This window comes from Chrysochloris asiatica, unplaced genomic scaffold (genome assembly GCF_000296735.1).
Source record: "Chrysochloris asiatica unplaced genomic scaffold, ChrAsi1.0 scaffold00097, whole genome shotgun sequence".
In the NCBI taxonomy this organism is placed as follows: Eukaryota; Metazoa; Chordata; class Mammalia; order Afrosoricida; family Chrysochloridae; genus Chrysochloris; species Chrysochloris asiatica.
The window spans coordinates 6,514,705-6,536,716 of NW_006408615.1; the positions used below are offsets into that span (position 1 = coordinate 6,514,705).

A 22,012-nucleotide genomic window follows, 5' to 3' on the forward strand; every position below is an offset into this window, starting at 1 on the left:
AAAAAAAGATCACTTTCAAGTTGTTCAAGAGCAAAGATGTCACTTTGAGGACTAAGGTGCGCCTGACTCAAGCCATGATAGTTTTAATTGCCTCCTATGTATGTGAAAGCTGGACAGGGAATAAGGAAAACTATAGAAAAATGAACGCATTTAAATGATGCTGTTGGCAAAGAATATTGAAAATACTATGGACTGCCAGAAGAACAGATAAATCTGTCTTGGAACAAGTACAGCCAGAAGCCAGGATGGCTAGACTTCTTCTCACATTGTTTGGACATGTTATCAGGAGGGACTGGTCCCAGAAAACAGACATTAAGCTTGGTCAAAAAGAGGATCAGTGAAGATGAGGAAGAGCCCATGGGACAGACTGACACAGTGGCGGCAACAATGGACGCCACCAACAACAGTTGTAAGGATGAGGCAGGACTGGGCAGTGTTTCAGTCTCTTGTCCATGGGGTCACTATGAGTCCACAGAACCTAACAACTGTAACAGGAGGGTCCAGAGCAGCCTTTTCCCTAAAGCTAATAGTCCTGTTGTTGTTAGGTGCTGTGGACGCACAGCAACCCCAAGGACAAGAGACTGAAACACTGCCCACTCCTGCCTCATCCTTACAATCACTACTAGGGCTTGAACCTAGGATGGAAGAACTAAGTTGGTCCATCTTGTTGAGGTCTTCCTCTTTTTCGCTGACCCTCCATTCTATCAAGCATGATGTCCTTCTCCAGGGACTGGCCCCTCCTGATCACATGTCCAAAGTGCACGAGATAAGGTCTCGCCATCCTCACATCTAAGGAGCATTCTGACTGTATTTTTTCCAAGGCAGATGTATTCATTCTTCTGACAGTCCAGGGTATATTCAGTATCCCTTGCCAACACAAGCCAAAAGGTTAGAATTTCCAGTCTACCCAGAGGCACCTCAGAAGAAAGGCCAGGCTATCTACTTTAAAAAAAAAAATCAGCCACTGAAATCCCTGTGGAACAAAGCTCTACTCTGACACCCACGGCAAACGGGTATTCTGAGATAAACACTTGTACATACATTGTTTCATATGATTCCAAAAGGTGTTCTCTTTGTGGGAGAGAGATGACTGTTACTACCCATTTCACAGATGGGGAAAAAGAGGCCTCTGCCCCACAGCTGGTCATGGGAGGAGCCGGTGCAAAGACAAGTCTCCTAGCTCCTCCCCCAATATCCTCTTCATATTCCCAGAAACCACGCATTACAGATTGAACCATGTCTCCCAAAATACATTCAAGTCTTTCCCTTAGTATCTGTAAAGGTGACTTTGTTTGGAAACAGGGTCTTCAGAGATGCTATCAGTTAAGACCAGAGAAGAATCAATGCCTTTGAATTATGCTGTTGGCAAAGAATATTGAAAATACCATGGACTGCCAGAAAAACAAACCAATCTGTGTTGGACGAAGTACAACCAGAATGCTCCTTAGAAGTCAGGATGGCCAGACTTCATCTCTCATACTTCAGACATATTATCAGGAGGGACCAGTCCCTGGAGAAGAACATCATGTTTGGTAAGCTGGTGGGTCAGTGAAATGGGGTGAAACCCCCAATGGGAAGGATTGATACAATGGCAGCAAAAGTAGGCTGAAATATAACAATTGTGAGGATAGCACAGGACCGGGCATTGTCTCCAGGTCTTGCGAGGTTTCCACCTCAGGCAGGGTACACACAATCTGACCACATTCAAGCCCTCCTATTGGTGGAACACACTTTGAGTTTTCTTTTTCTCATAGGTTCTTGGCATGTGGCTTTCTCAGGCTTTGCTAGTAAAAACCATTGAACTGTATATGTAAAACATAAAGGGGCCATTCTGGGGCTGGACCCTGTCCTGGATCCTCTGGTTGTCCATTCCCTGGCTCCTGCTCTGGAATCCTCCTTGAAACAGAAGGGCACATCAGAGCTGGCACTCACCTATGTGTGTGTGTGTGTTCCTGTGTGTGTGTGTGGTCAAACAGAGAAGTGAATCCACCCTCAAATCCAGCCTGGCAGAAATCAGTCAGAAAGATGAACTCTGAAGCAGAATTAAGAAACCAACCCAGAATCCCACACACTCGTGGCCCTGGAGGGTGAGCCGGACAGGGTTTCACCACCAGTTCCAGGGTAAAACACTTGTCTGACTTCCCAAACCAGAGCTCTGACCCCCAGCCTCGCTGCTCGTATCCCTTCCTCACCCTACGACCACGCCCCTGCCTAGAGAGGACACAGACCAAGGCTTCACACGTTTCTCCATCTTCCCATCCCTGGGGACGGAAACAAGCCAAGTCTTCACATGTCTCTGCCTTCCCCTTAATATAGTAACTTAATTACCTCGGTCTAAGGTGATCACTTTCCATTACGTGCCTCTGAACTTAACTCAGCGAATTAACATTTGTGAATAGGATTCAGTTATGAATTTTAATGACTTTCATTCATTCATACTCCAAACAGATTACAGATTCGGCGCTTTATTGAGTATGCTTATTGCCACTTGATTATAGTCACTTGCGACAAAACGACATAAAATATTCATAAGAAGAGGCAGCTCACGGATTATCTCTCCAAGTGGCACACAGAAGGAATTTTTTTTTATAAAGTTACCTAATGTGACTCATCGCTCCCTAAAGACATTCTGAATTGATTTTTACAATTACAGCCGGTGCTAGAACAGGTGTGAGCCACAGCGAGGTGACAGGTTAAAGCAGCAACTCGACGAGGGGCATTCCTAACAGGTACCTTCACCTGCACACTCACAGCCCAGGAGTTCCACTGGCTGCTCAACACTTCAGAACAGAGGTGTCCCTGATGACACAGAATTTAGAGGCTGAGAAGAATTACTCAGCATCCCTGGTACGTTCCACAGGTCTGTGTTTGACTAACCTCAACGTCGGCTGCTTGAACCCACCCAGCAGTACAGCGGAAGAAAGTCCTGGTGATCTGCTTCTGAGAAGATTTTAGGTATCGTAGAGTCAGGTATCCCCCAAGTGACGGAGTAGAATTGCCTCACAGGATTCTCTAAACTGTGATCTTTACAGGACCAGATTGCCTTGTCTTTCTCCTTTGAAGCCTCGGGTGGATTTGAACCACCAACCTTTCCATCAGCAGCTGAGCGCTTCACTACTACACTCCCAGTACTCCTTTCCGTAAAGATTCGAGTAGGCCCTGTGGAGCAGTTCCACTCTGTAACACACGGGGGCGCCATGACTCGGCATCAACTCCACAGCAACAGGCTTTGCATAGGTGGATGGCTTTCCAAGTTGGTTTTGTTTTTCATTTGGAAACTTTGCTAAAATGTATGACAGAAGTGGTTCTGGATAACAAGATAGGCAACCCAAAGTCACTACTACAGTCATCAAGCTTAGAAATTGATGTTGGACAGGAGGCTTGGCCGAGTGGCCAGAGCCTTAGTGGGAACAAGAATCAGGACACCCCAGGCAGGCAGAGGGCACAGCGGAGCCAAAGACACAGACGGAAAGCAGAGGTCAAGAGCGTAAGTCTCAGGAACTAGAGTGGTCGGTCTCGGGGTGGCTGGCTCGGCCATGGTTTTACCAGAACCCTTCGGGGTAGCCCACCATCACTGCAGATGAATCCCCTGAGGGACCGGGGTGAGGACCCAGCAGTGGGTCAGCTAGTGTGTTCTTACAACTTTTACAAGCTGAGAAGCAAGCATTATTTTGTGAAACTTGCTGGAGATATGTTTGGGGAAAATGTTACATTGGATATATCCTTTCAATTTAGTTATCAATCTGTATGCTGAGCATATAGTCTGAGAAGCTGGATTGCATGAAGAAGAACGCGGCGTCAGGATTGGAGGAAGACTCAGTAACAACCTGCGATATGCAGATGATACTTAAAATAGTGATGCAGATCAAAGACCACAGCCTTCATTACAGATGGGATCTCTAAGTAAAGAAAACAAAAATCCTCACCACTGGACCAATAAATACATCTTGATAAATGGAAAAAAGACTGAAGTTGACAAAGATTTCATTTCGCTTGGATCTACAATCAACACTCACGGAAGTTACATCCAAGAAATTAAATGAATCTGCTGCGCAAGACCTATTTAGTATTGAAGAGCAGAGATGTCAGCCTGAGGACTAAGGTGCGCCTGACCCAAGCCATGGTATTTTCAATAACCTCATACGTACGTGAAAGCTGGACAGTGAATAGGGAAGGCCATACAAGAATTGATGTACTTGAGCTGTGCTGTAGGAGAATATTGAAATTACCATGGACTGCCAAAGATGAAAAACAAGTTTGTGTCGGAAGAAGTACAGTCCGAATGGTCCTTAGAAGCTCTGATAGAGATACTTGGTCTCGGATACTTCCGACATATCATCAGGAGGGACCAGTTCCTGGAGAAAGATATCATGCTAGGTAAGTTAGGGGGTCAGAGAAAAAGATGAAGACCCCTGATGAGATGGATTGGCATGGTGGCAGCTGCGAAGGGCTCAAGCTCAGCACTGTTTGTGAGAGTTATGAGGATCAGGCAATGTTTCATTCAGTTGTGCATAGGTTTGCTCACGAGTCAGAACCAACTCAACGGCCCCTAACAACAACATTATACTGAACACAGAAAGAGGCTACAAGATGTTCATGGCAAAATGGAATAGAAAGCTAACGGAATTTTTCAAAGAACTTCCTGAAGCCCCTTCATGTATCGAACCAGAGCTGTGTTCTCTTGCTTTCATCACAGAGCACTGGGGATCTGGTGGAGAACATACCCATGCTGGCTCCCATTTTAGCAGCCAACGCAAGTCACATGACCATGCTTCACTGGAAGGCTGTGAGCTGCTGAGACCTCGGTCCCTGGTTCTCTGCACACAAGCTCCCAGTCACACACAGAGCACCAACCACACCAACACACCTGTGCCTTGGTTGCCGGGGCGTTACCTCGGCTGCAGAGCTAAAAGCCCAAGGATGCTTCCCTGGACACAGGGGCATGGTCACTTCTGGGGCTCACTTACTATTGTAGACTGACACCAAACTGCTGGGTGGGCAGGGGCGGTCTAGGCGGCGGTGTCTTGGCCGGAGGGGGCAGCCTGCCCATGTGCAGGTTCCGGAGTTTCTCGTCGTACCTGTGGACATGACAGAAACTGGGTTGGCACCTGCAGGGCTGCCTCAGATTTCCAGGGACACACAGCCACACATCCCTAACCTCTACCCCCTCATGCACACACACAATCCCCACAGCATGGGGGTCTTCTACACCAGTGGCAGGAGGGGGCAGTCCACCGCCTGTCTAATTCCCAAAACTTCCTACCAGCTCCATGTCAGATGGCCCCTGTGACCAGCAAGGAGTTCAGCCTCCAGGTCTGGGTGCATACCCCACCAATCTTGTGAATTTCAGATGCGATTCACTGGGCATCTGAAATTCACAAGGTTGGTGCAGTGACTAAGGATATGGGAAAGTTGTAGCTCCACCAGAGTAAAATGAGATCTGGACAGTCATAGCAGCTACAGCTAAACTGTAGGTTCTTCCCTAACTATCTGTCATAGTCAGTTACTGCTGTTGCAGTTTTGCTAGAGATTAATCGTTTCTCCTTTTATTTGATAGCTAATCCCCACTCGAAGGACTATCCCTGGCTGGCTAGCTGGTTTATGCTGTTGAGTTGATTCCAAATTACAGCAACCTTGTATTGCGTTCCCAAGGCTACAAATCTTTACAGGAGTAGAAAGCCTCATCTTTTCCCAAGGAGACTCTGGTGGCTTTGAACTGCCAATTTACGGTAAGCAGCCTAAACCCACAGAGCCACAAGGCCAGGGAGATAAAATAGAACACTTTGGATCCTAGATACAAATTTTGTTTGTGTTAAGCCTTGTGGACGCCAACTGCTGACCTTGCTGTTAGGAAGTCAATGAGTCACCCACTACATAGCAAAGGCTCTGTATGGACTGTCCCTGGAAAGGAGAAAAACAGCAGGCCATATTTTGTGATGGCCCCTAATAACCACTGCTGGGAAAAAGCCAATGATATCTGTTAGAGACACGTCCAGAACGGTCAGTGAGATTTGAGATAAACAAAGCAACAAAGAGTTTTCTGAAATTCCTTTCGTCCAAGAGCCCTATAAATTCTTTCTCCCATTTTTGCTTCAGGGAGACAGATCTGGGAGAGTCCTGCTCCCCTGTTTTCCTGAGTATCGACACACAATCAATGCTTTGCTCTTTGCTCTGAGCCCTGTTTCTAAGGACTGACTCATTTAGTGACCCGTGATTAAGAACCTTTCTTCTGGTTGTACAGGGACTACTTCCTTCCTGCTCGTGGTCTCTTGGTCCTGAGAGACACAGCTGGTGGTTGTTAGTTGTTCCAACTCACAACAACCTTGTGTATGACACAATCCAACTTTGTCTAGTGTGTGACTCATTGTAGGGATTTTTGTCAGATCAGTGGATATAAATGTGAATGAACAGATGAATTGCAGAGAGGACAGAGACAATGAATGAGGAGGACACAACTTGGTGGTGAAAAAAACGCTGGTGTTCAACAGTTCACCCAGGACTGTGGTGCTCACTAACTGCCTTCACACACATAGGTACTTGCTGAGGACCGACTCTGAGATATAACTGTGACACAGATGGACCCCAGCCCTGCCCCAGGTAGGTGCAGACACAGGGGATGGTCACCCAGGACCAACAGGGTGGTCAGAGAGGGTGGTGTGAGGCTGGGAAGGGCTGAAGCTGGGCTGACCATGAGTATGAGGAAGCCTGGATTACACATGAAGGCCAGGGCCTGGCTCCCTGGGTCTCAGGCCCACGGTCTCCACATCAGAGGGCTTCAAATCCCCACTGAGCAGATTGGGAGACTGAGGTCTGGTGAGGCCAAGCTGGGACTGCAGCCGTAGACTCAGGATTCTATGGCTGACCTGCCCCTACCAGCCTTCAGTGCTCCTAGCAACTAGGGGAGGAGACTGTAAGCTGAGGATTCGAGGTGCCCATGGCTACTCCAGCCGCCTCAGGTGTAGATCCCTAATGCCTGAGCCCACACTCCTTCCCTTGAACCTTGTCACCCTCTGACCACAGGTCATGGTAAGATCAGGCAGGGGGTCTCCTAAATACCATTCCATTTCATCCCAATCCAACCCTCCTCAGAGCAATCCTATACATCCAAGCCTCCCTCATAGGATTCCTATGAGAACACCAAGTCACCTTCTGTCAACAGACTTGTCAGAGGAGAGCTGCTACAAAATACATTCTGGAGCATATTTCAGGTTTCCAGCCAGTCCCTCTCCACCCCACCCCCATCCCACACATACACTACAGCCTGGTGGGTAGGGGGGTCTCCACAAAGCCCCCAAATGACCAGGGGTTCCCTTGTGCACACCTCCCCATGGCCCCCAGGGGTGGTCCCCAGATCCTGCACATGACACCAGAGCCCTCCTGAGGTGGCGGTCCTTAGCTCCCTGTGCCGGGACCAGGTAACTAGGGACCACCACCTCAAGAGGGTCAGTAATCTTTGATCCCTCCACTTGTTCCCCTTCATGTGTGTTTTTCTGAGAAATCACATCTGCAGGAGCTGACCCTCCTGGCTCGAGGGTTAATCTGGACATCACTTCAAGAGTCACCTCCTGAATCCTCCCATCTACTACCCAAAAATAATGTTCAAACATCGAACTAAAACTATGCCCTGAAGTCATCTTTAAACTCAAATCTTACTCTTTTAATAAAGCAGGTTTGCCTTGAGCAATGCACTCTTTTAAAGAGCGATCTGTCTGAGACCAGACAGGCACCAGGAATGCTCAGAGAGATGAGACTATTAGGGGGCAGAGGCTGAGTGGACGGTGACGAAACAATACTGGCAGAGAATGGATAAACGATAGGATGTCCATAATAACCACCAATGTAAGAACTGTACATCTAAGAACGGTTGAATGGGTCTTTGCTTTCTTGTGTATGATTTCACTCAAGATAAAAAATGAATTAAAAGGAAAAGTCACCTCCTCCAGGAAGCCTTCCCTGATTGCCTTCTCTGCCCCATCAGGACTGCTGCCTGCTATCCCTGTCACCACTGCCTGGGAGTGTCCTCCCTCTTCCACATCCCTGCACCCCTGGCACTGACATGTGTCCTGGCACACAGCAGAAACACCGCAAACACGGGGCAGGAGGACAAAACATCCCCGCCGCCCCCTCCCCCCCCCACACACACACATAGGGCTGCCAACCTCACTTTCTGCCCTTGCTGAAGGTCTGCTCTTGCGGATGGAGTTGTTTCCCAGCTTGCACTGGGGTAGGCTGACCACCCTCTTCTCTAGCAGCCTGCGTTCATCCAAGTCTACACTGAAACTGCTGGAGAAAACCGAACAGCAGACACATTCCAGACAAGGCTGGCAGGGAGCAAGGAGCCATCAGACGGGCTGCTGCTCAGAGCACCCACACTGCTGAGAAATTCCCATCATGCTCTACTCAAAATCGTTTGGACCCAGCTGCTGGGGTTGGGGAGGAAAACCCCATCCACATCTGGCATCTGTTCCGCTTGGTTTCTGCCTCCCTTGTCTTCTGGTTGCACGTCACTGTCTATGCACAGATTTTGGAGCTGAATTGGGCCAGGTACATGCTGGAAATCAGCTCTGGGTGTTTCTGGACAGGGAGCCCTTGGAAACAGAGATCTCTTCTCCGCATCTCAGATCACGTGACCTTTGACTCACCGGGCCACTTCCAGGGGGACAACCAGCTGGTCATGCTCAAGGTGTTCCCATAGCTCGCTCAAATAGTTGAAATAGGTGATTTTTTTCCCAAACTTGTGGCTGAAAAAAAAGGAGACGCAAGAGAAAGGAAACGATTAGGCAGTGGCCGTAGGAGGAAGCGCTGGATCACGGATGGTTTGAACTGCAAAGTCAGTGGTTCAAACTCACCAGCTGCTTCTCAGAAACCCTATACAGGGTCGCTATGAGTCGGAACCGACTTGACAGCACTTAACAACAACAAGGGAGGCTGGGGAAGAGGGAACTGGCAGTGGACAGAAAGAACGAGGTGGACATTTTCATATGAAACCAGAATCAGAGATGCTGTGCTCCCAAAAGATGGTTCAAACACTCTTCAGAGCCTCATCTCCGTAAAAATAGCTATCTGCCGTCAGTCCGGAGGATTTGCAGAGATGCAGGTGATGCTGAGTGTCAGGGGACGGCAGGTCTACCGAAGCCACCAGGCAGAAGAGGAGCTCGGAGTATGGATGGTGACAAGGCGTGGGCAGGTGAGGCCATTACTACTGAGGAAGGGTGGGGACACAGGCTCCGTGACAAAGATCCACACATGGACCATCTGAACCAGGTGGCTTAAAACACAGAAATTCCTCCTTCCATGGTCCTGGTGTGGTGCTGCAGGTTAGGCACTAGACTGCTAACCACACTGAGTTGGCGGTTGGAGCCACCAGCTGCTCTTCCAAAACTCTATACAAGGTCACTGAGTGGGAACCGAGTTGACAGGACTTAACAGCAACAGTTCTGGAGGTCAGAAGTCCAAATCCAAGGTGTCAGCAGGGTCAAGCTCCCGCAGAGGTTCTGGGGGAGGACCCTTCCTCGGCTTCTCCAGCTGCTGGTGGCCCACGTGTTCCGTTCCTGGGCTTGCGGCTGCATCACTCCAGTCTCTGCCTGCACCCTCACATGGCTGTCTGTCCATCGTCTTTGCCTCTCTTTCTTAGTGGACACCAATCACATTGGATTAAGAGTCACTCACTCTCCTCCAGTCTGACCTTGTGTTAACAATTACATCTGTGGTTGTTGTTAGGTGCCCCTGAGTCGGTTCTAACTCTCAACCCCACACACAACAGAAGGAAACACTGCCTGGACCTACACCATCCTCACAGTTGTTGCTGTCTGAGCCCAATGTTGCAACCACTGTATCAGTCCACTCTGAAGATCCTATTTCTAAGCAAGCTCCCATTCACAGGTACCGAGTAACAGTTTTGAGCAACTGTTTTGGGGGGGACACAATTAACCTGGAACACACAGTCACTGGGTCTGGCGGGGCTGGGCACAGTTCATACGAGGGGACAGTCACAGCTGCTCTGTGATGTCTGAGGGGGGCTACTTCTTCCCACCTGGCCATCCCCTCTCTCTGGGAGGGGTCCTGTGAAGCAGGGACCACGTGAGGCACTCTCCTAATGACTTTTGGTGACAGTGGAGATTCCCAGGAGCATGTATAGCTGAAGTCAGTCACACCAAGGCTGAATCCAGAGTCCCCACCTTCTCCTCTTGGTTCCCCCGGCAACCACTGAAGACCAGAGAGGCTGTTACATTACCCAGTACACTGCCTGACACCTGGACACTGTCTGACACCTGGGGCCACAACTTCTGTTAGTGAGCTTCAGGTCTCTTCATCTGTGAAATGGGGGTGAAACTGTCCCTGCTCCGGGAGCTGTTAGAAGGACCAACAATTCACAAAGGTGAAATGCCCAGTGCGGTGCCAACACTAAGGAAGTGACCACTTCAGTCTGCTGATGGACCTGGAGCCCGGAGTCCTGATGGCCAAGCTATGCACGGGCTCCCCCTAGTGGACGAGAGCGGCCTCTCCTGCAGCCCAGGGAGTTCCATGCAGGGGTGCGCAGTGCAGGGGACCTGAGGTGACCAATGCATGTTGACAGGGATTTCCAGTACTTATGCTGCCTGGGGGTTCTCGTGGTGCGTAACCAGGGACCCAGGGGTGTGTCCGTGTGGCTCACCATTCAGATGCCACAGAATTTGAGGGCGCCTGAGCTTCCTCCATGGCTGTTAGTCCTGAGGCTGCTGAGAGACAGTTGTTAAGTGCCATCAAGGCCATGCCAACTCAGAGTGACCCTGTGCACAACCGAACGAAACACTGCCCGGTCCTGCACCATCTTCACAATGGTTACATTTGAGTCCATTGTTACTGTCACTGTGTCCATCCACCTTGTTGGGAGGTCTCTGTCTTTTTCGCTGACCCTCCACTTTACCAAGCACGATGTCCTTCTCCAGGGACTAGCCCCTCCTGATAACATGTCTGAAGCATGAGTGACGAAGTCTGGCATCCTGGCTTCTAAGAAGTACAATTAGAAGTACAGCCTAGTTCTCCACTAAGAAGAAGAGACAAAGACCAAGGACAGACAGCCATGTGAGGGCGCAGTACTTCTGACTGTACTTCTTTCTCCCAACACAGGTTTGTTTGTTCTTCTGCTAGCCAATGGTGCTCTCAATATTTTTTGCCAACACCATAATCTAAAAGCATCATTTCTTCTCCAGTCTTCCTTATTCATTGTCCAGCTTTCACATGCATATGAGGTGATTGAAAATACCATGGGTCAGGTGCACTTCAGTCTTCAAAGTTGACATCTTTGCTTTTTAACACTTGAAAGAGGTCTTTTGCCCAATGCACTAACACATCATGAGGATTTCAGTGGCTCATCCCTCAGAAGTGGACCTCTGGGTCCGTCTGCCTAGTCTGTCTTAGTCTGGAAGCACCACAGAAACCTGTGTCTGGTGGACAACCCTGCTGGTCATTAAAATACTCATGGCCTAGGTTCCAGCATCACAGCAACACACAAGCCACCACAGTACGACACCCTGACAGAAGAGGGGTGGACTGAAGAACACAGGGACCTGCATCCATGAGAATCTTCTGCCAAGATGTAGGTCAGCTTCAGAGATTGGGTGTGTGGGGGAGTGAATGTCACGATGCCCAACCCTGCCCAGGGAGACACCCCCCCCCCCCCCCACTTCCCTCTGTGCTTCTTTGAGACCCTCTGGTACCAGTCAGGCCAGGGCATGGATGGGCTGAAACAGACACAGCCTCCCACCCGAGTGTGCAGTGGAACACCTGGGTCTGTTAGAGCCATCGATTCGGGCCCAGGAGTTAGAGAAGGTTTTTGGATAGGCCCAGAACTCCCTCTTGAACTAGGCCACTTCCTCCACTTTCAAGTGGGAACTCGGGGGCACAAGGTGTCATGATTACCAAGGGCACATGGAAACAAGGGGCAGTCCTGTCCCAGCCCCAGGGTTCCCCGCCCCAAGTCCTGTGGTCCCTTCTGGCACCAGACTACAAGCGCCCACGCCTGAGTGGGGATGAGGGCAGAATTTGCTGTGTGGTTCTGGACATGTTCTTTAACCTCTCTGATCATCGACCTCATCTCTGAAGTAGGAAGAATACGACCCACCTCGTGGAGCTATTGTGAGGGTCAGCTGGCACATAGACAATGCATAGAAATTAAAAATAGTCCAACAACATTTTTTCAAAGACAATACTAGCAGCTAATCCTTCCTGAGCATTTTCTGGTGCCAAGTAGGCCCTTTGTAAACACTTCACAGGCCCTGGGTTACCATAGCAATGGTGTGGCATGAGGGCAGGCAGACCTCAGAGATATTGTGGGTTTGGGTGCAGACTAACAAACGAAGTACATGTCGCAATCCAGCGGGTGGCTCGAGTGTTTTGGTTTCTCCGTGCGTCTAAGTCACGCTGACATCAGTCCGTAGTCTATGAAATGTGCCCAAGTGTGAAATCTTGTGAGAACCACCAGCGTGTGATACAGAGGCACAGAGGGGGCATGAATCATTGTGGAAAAAGCCGCTGATAGACTTGCTGGACACAGGGTCACCACAAAACTTCCATTAGCTGTTGTCGCTGTTGTTCGGTGCTGTTGAGTCGGACAGTTCAGGTTCAGAGAGACTCTGTACTCAACAGAACAAAACACTGCCTGTCCTGCCTCAGCCTCACAACTGCTGTTCATGGCTACTGCCACGGCGCCTCTTGCTCACCATCCAACTTTCACGTGCATGTGAGGCTTGGGTCAGGCGCACCTTAGTCCTCAAACTGTTATCTGCTCTTTTTATAGACACTGCAGTAAATAAGGTGACATCTGTGCTATAAAGTGCAATAAGGCAAAATGTGCTAACTGAGGCAGGCCGCAATTGCCTCTCCAACCCCAGAGCAGGGGCAGCCTTCTCTATGCCATCTTGGCTGCGGGAAGTAAACAGAACAGGTAATAGGGGATTTTTTTTTTTCTTTTTCAAGAACTGGAGAGCTTTCTGGAGGTCTCAGAGCTGGTGCATGCAGACCCTGTGGGCTGGGGGTCTCCAGCCCCTGCTGTGGAGACAGGGAGCCTCTGGGGCGTCCACTTGACTTATTTACCTCAAGTAAGTTTCTACAGACGAGCTCACAGCCTGAGTTGTGTAGTTGAGACAGCTGGCCTTTTCCCACCTGAAACCTTTCTAAACCCCAAGCAAGCCTTTGTTTGGGGAGTTATGATGGTGGACTTGGGGACCCCGACGTGAAGGTGGACTTGGGGACTCCGATGTGAAGGTGGACTTGGAGACCCTGACGTGAGGTAGATTTAAGGGCCCCGACATGAGGTGGACTTAGGGGCACTGACGTAAAGGTGGATGTGGGGCCCTGAGATGTGAAGGTGGAGTTGAGGGTCCCGATGTGAAAGTGGACTTGGGGACGCCGACGTGATGTGGACTTGGGGACCCCGATGTGAGGTGGACGTGGGGCCACACACGGCACCATAATGTGGCTTTGACCCAGAGGGCACTTAAAGTCCCAGGTGTGAAGCCTGCAGGACTCCTATGTGTGACAGTCAGAATGTTGTAGCGGACAAGCAGGGCCACACTCAATCCCCTGCAGATGCACAGGGAGGCAGGGAGGCTGAGGAACACAGACACCTCAGAGACAGAACCCCCAGACGCTTGAACAGGGCCAGCCCATCCCAGACACCCAGAAATGAGCTCTCTCCCCAGGGAGATGGTCCATGCAGCACCCACCTGAGGAGCGGTTTGAAGATGCTCCATAGGACCTTAATGAAGTTGGTGGGGTGTACCACGTAGAGAGCCTTCAAGTTCTTCTTGTACCTGAGGAAGGAGAAACAAGGGTGCCTCAGGTACTGAAGATGCCGAGACACCCAACCTCAAAGTACCGTGAGGGGCTGTGTTGTTCCAGAACATTCCATCTGAAAGGAGTCCACTTAAAGAAGATCAGCAAAAAAGGGAAGGGGCTCAAATGTGAGGAGAATCAGAAGTCGGGGGCCCCGAACCCACCTCTGGGCACTCACACAGCTCTTTACAGTTTGTATAGCCCCTCAGAGCTGATCAAAACCAGAACCAATGCCATCAAATCATTTATTACTCAGAGCCATCTGTGTAGGGTTCCATGGCTGCAAACCTTTGTTGTTGTTGTTGTTAAGTACCGTGGAGTCGGTTCCGACTCATAGTGACCCTGCACAGGGTTTTCAAGGGTGTAAATCTTTAAGGGAGCAGAAAGCTTCATCATTCTCCTGCAGAACAGCTGGTAGTTTCGAACTGCCGACCTTGAGGTTAGCAGCTCAATTCGTAACCACTATGCTATCACTACGTAACCACTACCAGAGCTCCTCACAGAAGCTCCTTATGGAAGCAGAAACCCTCTTCTTGCTTCTATGGAGCAGCTAGTGGGCTTGAACGGCCGACTTTTCAGTAGCAGCCCAGTGCTTATTCTACAAAGTGACCATCTGGGATCAGAGTCCCCTTTGACACCAGTGGGGGAAAACCAACTGTCCTTGTATCGATCAGGACTTACAGAGATCTTCTAGGGCAGAGGAGAGCTACCCCATAGAGTTTCCAAGGCTGCAAATCTTTATGGAAACAGACTGATGGATTCGAACCACCTATGTTGTAGTTAACAGCCAAGCACTTAACCACTGTATCACTAGGGCTCTTTACCAATGGGTTGGTGCAAACTGGAAAAAACTTGGTAACCCCAGTTTCTTTAAAAAAAAAAAAAAAAAAAGGGAGCCTGCAGGGCAAGAGGCAAAGGCAGAGGGAGCAGAAGAGTGGGCAGAATAGCTCAGGGCAGAAATAATGGAGCTTTACTTGCATACCTCCACTCACGGGGACCTCACTACCCCCAAACAGAAGCTTTGCTGTCTGGGTGGTTCTGCCACCTGGGAATGTTCTCGGCGAAGTCACTGCCCCACTGCCCCCTCCTGGTCGCTGTCCCTCATCAACGCCCTTCAGCATAGGCATCACTTCCTGTGACACGGAGCCCTGTCCCCAGCAGATACCCACAACTGCACTTGGCACAAGGCAGCAGCTGCATTTCCAGGAATTCTGAGGCCTTCTCCCAGGTGGAAGTTGAAGTGGGGCGCCAGCAGCCTACACCACCTCCTCAGGGACAGGAAAACACGGTTGGCAGATTTCCCTGCATTCATTACTTGGGCTGACACTTGGCATGTCTCATCACAAGGAATCTGGGGTGCATTTTTGTGGGGCACATGGGGAAGACGCAAAATGTGTATATGTTTCAGTTCAAGAAAGGCCACCAGGCACCCTCTGAGCTTTCTCAAACTGCCACTTCACTCCCCCTCAAGAACCTTCCATGGCTCCCACTGCTTCCTAAGCAAAGTTTAGCATCTTTAGCACAGCACAGCGTTCAGGGTCACAACTTGCCCTCCCTACCTTGTTGCCTCAAGGAGTTCTGCTAACGTAGTGGTTACAAATCGGGCTGCTAATCTCACGGTCAGCAGTTCGAAAGTACCAGCTGATCCACAGGAAAAAGATGAGGCTTTCTGCTCCCGTAAAGGTTTACAGCCTTGGAAACCTTATGTGGGGTCGCTATGCATTGGAACTGATTCCACGGCACATAACAACAACAACAACCTTGCTGTCTCACCCTACAGTTCCTACAAGAACCCAATGGTCCACTGCACCCAGCCTACCTGGCCAGAAATAATCTGTTTCCCAACTAGAGACACCCTGCCTGTCCTTCAAGGAGAATCCGAAAGGCTGCATCCTCCAAGCTGCTCTAGGAAGCTCATTACTTATTGCTGGCCCCACCCACACAGCAAACACTGATCTAAAGCTTGCTAGGTACAGACTCTCTCCTGCATTTGGAGGAGGCAGAGAGGCCAAGACTCACACACAGCCTGGGGCATGGGGCAGACTTGCTCCCAAGCACACTGCTTTGAGGTGTTGGGACTGGTGTGTGCTCAGGGACAGGGACAGGGTCAGGGTCAGGGACAGTACCACTGGTTCCTCCAGGACAGCCCAGGAAGGCTGCTGTTCCCAGAAAGACGTACGGCCTGGGAATCCTACTCAGGGCCGTAGTTAGTCAGAATCAACTCAACAACACTGGATTTGGTTTGGGTTTTCCTGACCGAATCCACAACCCCAAGGGAGGTGATCCCACACAGACCACCCCATCCAACCCTCAGTAACATCCCTCTCCCACTGCACTGTCTGTGGCCCCCTTTCCTGCCACAAGCAGCCCTCACTGTGGGGTCCCACCCGCCATGAACAGGGACGGTTCTTGGCCACAGGACATACTTCCGGTCAAACTCTTTGTAGGCATTCTGAAGCCAGCTCAGCGAGGGCTTGTTTTGGCTGTTGAGTCCGTAATGGAAGTATACCAGAGTGTAATCGTTCTCCACATACTGGTCCAGTGTATACTTCAGGTACCTGGACACACAAAAGAGACACCGGCGTAAAGCCACCCTCTATGTATCCAAGCCCACCCCCCTGAGGGCCAGCACTGAGCCATGCAGTGTTGTACCCAGAGTCAGGCACTAGGGGGCGCTCTCTGCCTATCACTGAGCTTCACAGAATTCAAACTCAGGACTCCACAGCCCACCTTTTATTCACAAGGCCGTCCAACCTTCCGTCTACCTCCCTTCTGTCCTATAGCAAACCATCTTTCTGACACTTGTTTTCTCTGTATAGACAGAATCTGCCCTGTTTCCACAGTGTTAGCACAACACAGCTCCCAGGATGCCCTGCCTCATCCTGGGATGTGAAAGGAGGGACTCCAGGACCACCTTGCTTCCAGGTGGCCCCGACACTGAGCCGGCAGATTCCACTTCTATGTCTGCTCCTCCAGCACAAGGGGGATGCATGCACACCAGCTCCCTGCATCAGCTGCGGAGGCCGATTGCTGGCCTCGCCCTGTCTCTGTGTGAGTAGAGTCGTCCCACCCAGTGCCTGTATGTAAGTCATGCCGTGCAGCTATGCAGTAGGTTACGATCCGCCACACAACAGGCCGCTGGTGCCAAGCAATCCACCCAGGTGCCCTTTCGGGAACCCAAATCAGGTGAGAGGAAGTCTGGTCATCCTGGTTTCAGAGGAGCACTCTGGCTGTATTTTGTTCCAACACAGATTTGTTTGTTCTTCTGACAGACCATGTGGTATAGTCAATATTCTTTCTCCACACCAAAATTCAAATACACCAATTCTTCTCCAGTCTTCCTTATTCATTGTCGTGTTTTTTGGTATGCATACGAAATGATTTAAAAACATCATGATGGCTTAGGTCAGGCGCACCTTCGTCCTCAAAGTGACATTTTTGCTTTTTAACACTTTCAAGATTTGCTCCAAAGATTTCTTGATTGCTGCTTCCATGGGCATTGATTGTGGATCCAAGCAAACCGAAACCCTTGCCTACTTCAATCTTTTCTGTCAGTTAAGGAAGTTGCAAGTTCGAATTCAGGGAGCCAACGCTAGAGGCAGGTTTTCTCTCTGTGCATCAACTCCCGGGGTAAGTAAGTCCTTATGTCTTTTGATCCTCTGCTCCTGGTGATCTCCATGTTACCTGACATTTCTCTTTCCCCGTCTCTGCTTCTTGCTTCCCCATGCTTGATCTACTCCTTTTAAATCTCAAAAGTGATTATAGCAAAACATCGTCTAAGCTCTCTAATGCTGTTATAACAGAATATCACAAAAAGATGAGTTTAACAAGCAGAACTTAATCCTATCACAGTTTAGGAGGTTAGAAGTCCGAATTCGGAGAGCCATCTCTGGAGAAAGGTCCTGGTCTCCTTTCAGCATCTGTAACCCAGAATTCCTTAGAGATCTCCATGTGTCTTGGCCTTAGTCTTCCTCTGGATCTAGGAGTTACACAGGTGAGTAACCCCCAAGTCAAAGGTTGCATTGTACCCTGGCACTTCTTTCTCGGTGCTAGTAGGCCCCTCCTCTGTTCATTTCTCTCTCCTTTTAACTCTTGCAAGATTAAAGGCTGCTAACCTAGTGTAGTGGTTACGAATTGGACTGCGAATCTCAAGGTCAGCAGTTTGAAACTACCAGCTGTTCCGGGGGAGAAAGATGAGGATTTCTGCTCCCGTAAAGATTTACAGCCTCAGAGACCCTGTATAGGGTCGCGATGAGTCAGAACCGACTCCACGGCACATAACAACAACAACAAAACCTCAAGGTTGGCAGTTTGAAACTACCAGCTGTTTCGCAGGAGAAAGATAAGGTTTTCTGCTCCCATAAAAATGTACAGCCTCAGAAACCCTGTGCAGGGTCACTATGAGTCGGAACTGACTCCAAACAGGAATAAAGGAATCCTGGTGTGGCGCTGTGTGTTAATGTGCACTGGATTGTAAGGTCAGTCTCAATAGCAAGGTCTGCAGTTCAAGCTCACCAGTCACTCCTCGGAAATCCTATACAGGGTTCCTTATGGGTCGGAACTGACTAGACAGTACTTAATTAACTAATTAACTACAACAACAAGATAAAGGGTGCTGCAGGCCACAACCCCAAGGAAACTTCCTTTCAACTGACTGGCTGTTCAGAGCAGATCTCATCATAGAGGACTGTTGTTGTTGTTGTTGTTAAGTGCAGTTGCGTCGTTTCTGACTCATAGCAACCCTGTATTGGGCTTTCAAGGAGAGGCTAATGAGTGTGAACAGCCAACCTCGTGGTTCAAAATGATCTTGCGGTCCGGTCCAGTGCTTTCTCTCATGGTGTCATACCAGGACTAAATCCTACTAAATCAGTCAGTCACGCTGACACAAAACCTTAACACATACCCTACACAAATCCTGTCTTACTAACACAACAAAGAAAACCTTATAGGGTTTCCAAAGATCAGCTGGTGGGTTTAAATTGCTGACCTTGTGATTTCTAGTTGAGTGCTGATCCCATAGCTCCACACCAGAACTCCACGGTTCTAATAGGATTGACAAAGCAATTTGTTGTTGTTGTTGTTAGGTGCCATTGAGTCGGTCCCAACTCATAGTGACTCATAGCACAACAGAACAAAACACTGCCCAGTCCTGGGCCAACCTCACAATTGTTGCCACACTTGAGCCAATTGATGTTACCACTTTGCTAATCCATCTCGTTGGGGGTCTTCCTCTTTTTCTCTGACCCTCCACCTCACCAAACATGATATCCTTCTCCAGCGACTGGTCCCTCTCGACAACATGTCCAAAGTATAAGAGGCGAAGTATGGCCATCTTGGCTTCCAAGGAGCACTCTGGCTGCACTTCTTCCAACACAGATCTATTGGTTCTTTTGGCAGCCCATGGCACTTTCAGTATTCTCCTCCAACACCATAACTCAAACGCATCAATTCTTCTACAGTCTTCCTTATTCACTGTCCAGCTTTCACATGCATATGAGATTATTGAAAATACAATGGCTTGGGTCAGGCGCTTAGTCCTCAAGCTGACATCTTTGCTCTTCAACACTTTAAAAAAGGTCTTGTGCAGCAGATTTGCCTAATGCAATATGTCATTTGATTTCTTGACTGCTGCTTCCATGAGTGTTGATGGTTGATCCAAGAATGAAGTCTTTGACAGCTTCAATCTTTTCTCTGTTGATAAGAATGTTTATTGGTCCAGTGGTGAGGATTTTTGTTTTCTTTACATTGAGATGCAATCCATACAATTGAATTCCATGCAATTGATCTTTATCAGTAAATGTTTTAAGTCCTCTTCACTTTCAGCAAGCAAGGTTGTATCATCTGCATATCGCAGGTTGTTAATGAGTCTTCCTCCAATCCTGATGCCATGTTTTTCTTCATAGAACCCAGCTTCTCGGATGATTTGCTCAGCGTACAGGTTGCTGTATTTTGGTGGTGGTGGTGTCAAAATTCAACTCATAACATCACCCTCGTCCAATACAACCTCGCCTGACTAAACAGATAACAAAATGAGTATTTGATTTCCTATCCACTACAGGCAAACTCAGCAACAAAAGGTTATTACTGGTTTCCATGATCCGGGTGGGAGGAAAAATGGAGACCTATTATTGAAGGAGTACTGAATTAATGTTAAAGCAAACAAAACCTGGCCATTGAGTTGGTTCTGACATGCAGCGCCCCCATGTGTTGCAGGGTGGAACTGTTCCGCTGGGTTTTCAAGGCTGTGGTCTTTCATAAGCAGATGGTCAGACCTCTGGATTACCTTTGAACTCACTAACTTCAGGCTTGTGGCCCAGCCCTTAATTATTAAGAGACCTACACTGACTCCATGGCAACTAACCATGGGCGTGTTTATGGACGGAGACAGCCAGGCCTTTCTTCCATGGAACTCCTGGGTGGGATCGAACAGCTAACCTTTAGGTCGAACATAAAGTTTAAGTTTTATAAACTAACATAAACATAACCTTTAAGTCGAACATAAACCATTTGGACCACGAGAAACACTGGGGAACAGATAGTGGTGAACACACACATGAAAATGGTCCAACTGGCTAATGGTTTTTAGGGATATTTGACCACACTGTTCAACTTGTGCTGGAGTCCCGCGGGAGAAGCTCACAGCGTATTGTGGGGAGGTGGTGGTTTTAGTGGTCACCACGTGACCCTCTGAGAGAGCAGATCCCAGGCTGGAGACGAGGTCAAGTACTTCTCTTTTCTGGAAAAGACTCTGCAGCATTCAAAGTTCACAGAGGAAGCCAGGGACCCGGGAGGGGAGCAGACCCAGGCAGAGGGTACACAGGTGAAGGAAGGAGACAGAGCGGCAGGGTGGAGGACAGGGAAAGGCAGGGCACACTTACTCCAGAAGCCGTTTGTGGTTGAGCTGGTGAGAAGGGGGCAGGCGGCAGCAGCTGAAGGTAATGACTCGCCTTCCAAAGTGATCGTCCCCTAGAGAGGCAGATGGACATGTGAGTCCAGGTGTCCAGGCACCACCACGAACAGACGTACCTCCCTGGGAAGACCCACCCGTAACAAGTCCAGCCTACTGAATAAACACATTGTTGTTAATTGCCATCTAGTTGGTTCCGACCCATAGAGACCCTGTATAGGGTTTCCAAGGAGAGATTGGTGAGCTTGAACTGCTGACCTTGTGGTTCCAACCAACTTTGCAAGCCAGCACGTTAACCCACAGCGCCACACCAGGACCCCATTGAATCAGCACACAATCATCCAAGTTTATCTTCACCAGGAGACTCTATACTGGAAGAAGGCTCTTCCCTTGCTGACACACAAAGAGCTCCAGTCCCAGCAAGATAGCAGCTGCAATGGGCTCAAAAAGTCACAACCATTGTGAGGAGGGCATGGTGCCCGGGAAGCCACTAGTGCAGGGCTACACAGTTGGGGACTGGGACCTAGATTTTGAATCTAGGGGCAGGTTACCTTAAAGTTCAGTGGCCTGAACTCGATGGTACATTATCGGGACATAGGCTGGAGAGGGAAAAGGGAGGAGGCAGAGTTCCTGGGTGGTAAAATGAGAGAGAAGTAAGTGTTCAGTAACTGGCCCAAAAGTTGGCTATTTGAACCCACCCAGAGGCACCTTGGAAGAACGTTCTAGCAATGGGCTTTCTATAAGGCAAGGTCACAGCCTTGAAAACCCTGTGACACAATTCTATTCTGCACATTCAAGGGGACTTTAAAAACTTTGTAGAAAAATGGAATTAAAAGAGAATGGGAATGAGACCCAGGATAAGCAAAGCAGTGCTTAATAAGAAGAGTAAGGTTGGAAACCTCTCACTCCCCGACTTCAAAACTTGCTACACGGCTACAGTGGTCAATTCTTATCAATGGAGAAGAGATTGAAGTTGTCAAGGACTTCTTTCTTCTTGGATCAACTATCAACACTCATGGAAGCAGCAGTCAAGAGATGAGACGACGTATTGCATTAGACAAATCTGCTGCACAAGACCTTATTAACGTGTTGAAGAGCAGAGATGTTAGCTTGAGGACTAAGGTGCGCCTGACCCAAGCCATGGTATTTTCAATAACCTCATCTGGATGCAAAAGCTGGACAGTGAATAAGGAAGATCATAGAAGAATTGATGCCTTTGAATTGTGGTGTTGGAGGAGAATACTAAAAGTGCCATGGACTGCCAAAAGAACCAATAGATCTGTTTTGGAA

At 49.0% G+C, this 22,012-nt stretch overlaps 1 protein-coding gene across 1 annotated transcript in view; it reads right to left on the reverse strand.

The window, feature by feature from the left end:
• ARHGAP8 (Rho GTPase activating protein 8) overlaps positions 1–22,012 on the reverse strand; it is a 52,891-nt gene that overhangs the window by 8,804 nt on the left and 22,075 nt on the right. The window contains exons 3-7 of the mRNA XM_006866897.1: positions 20,694–20,781; positions 16,242–16,373; positions 13,707–13,793; positions 8,643–8,741; positions 4,968–5,078 (exon numbers count right to left, since the gene is read on the reverse strand). Of these exons, the coding sequence (XP_006866959.1) occupies positions 4,968–5,078; positions 8,643–8,741; positions 13,707–13,793; positions 16,242–16,373; positions 20,694–20,781 (517 nt within the window). The remainder of the gene's footprint in view (positions 1–4,967; positions 5,079–8,642; positions 8,742–13,706; positions 13,794–16,241; positions 16,374–20,693; positions 20,782–22,012) is intronic.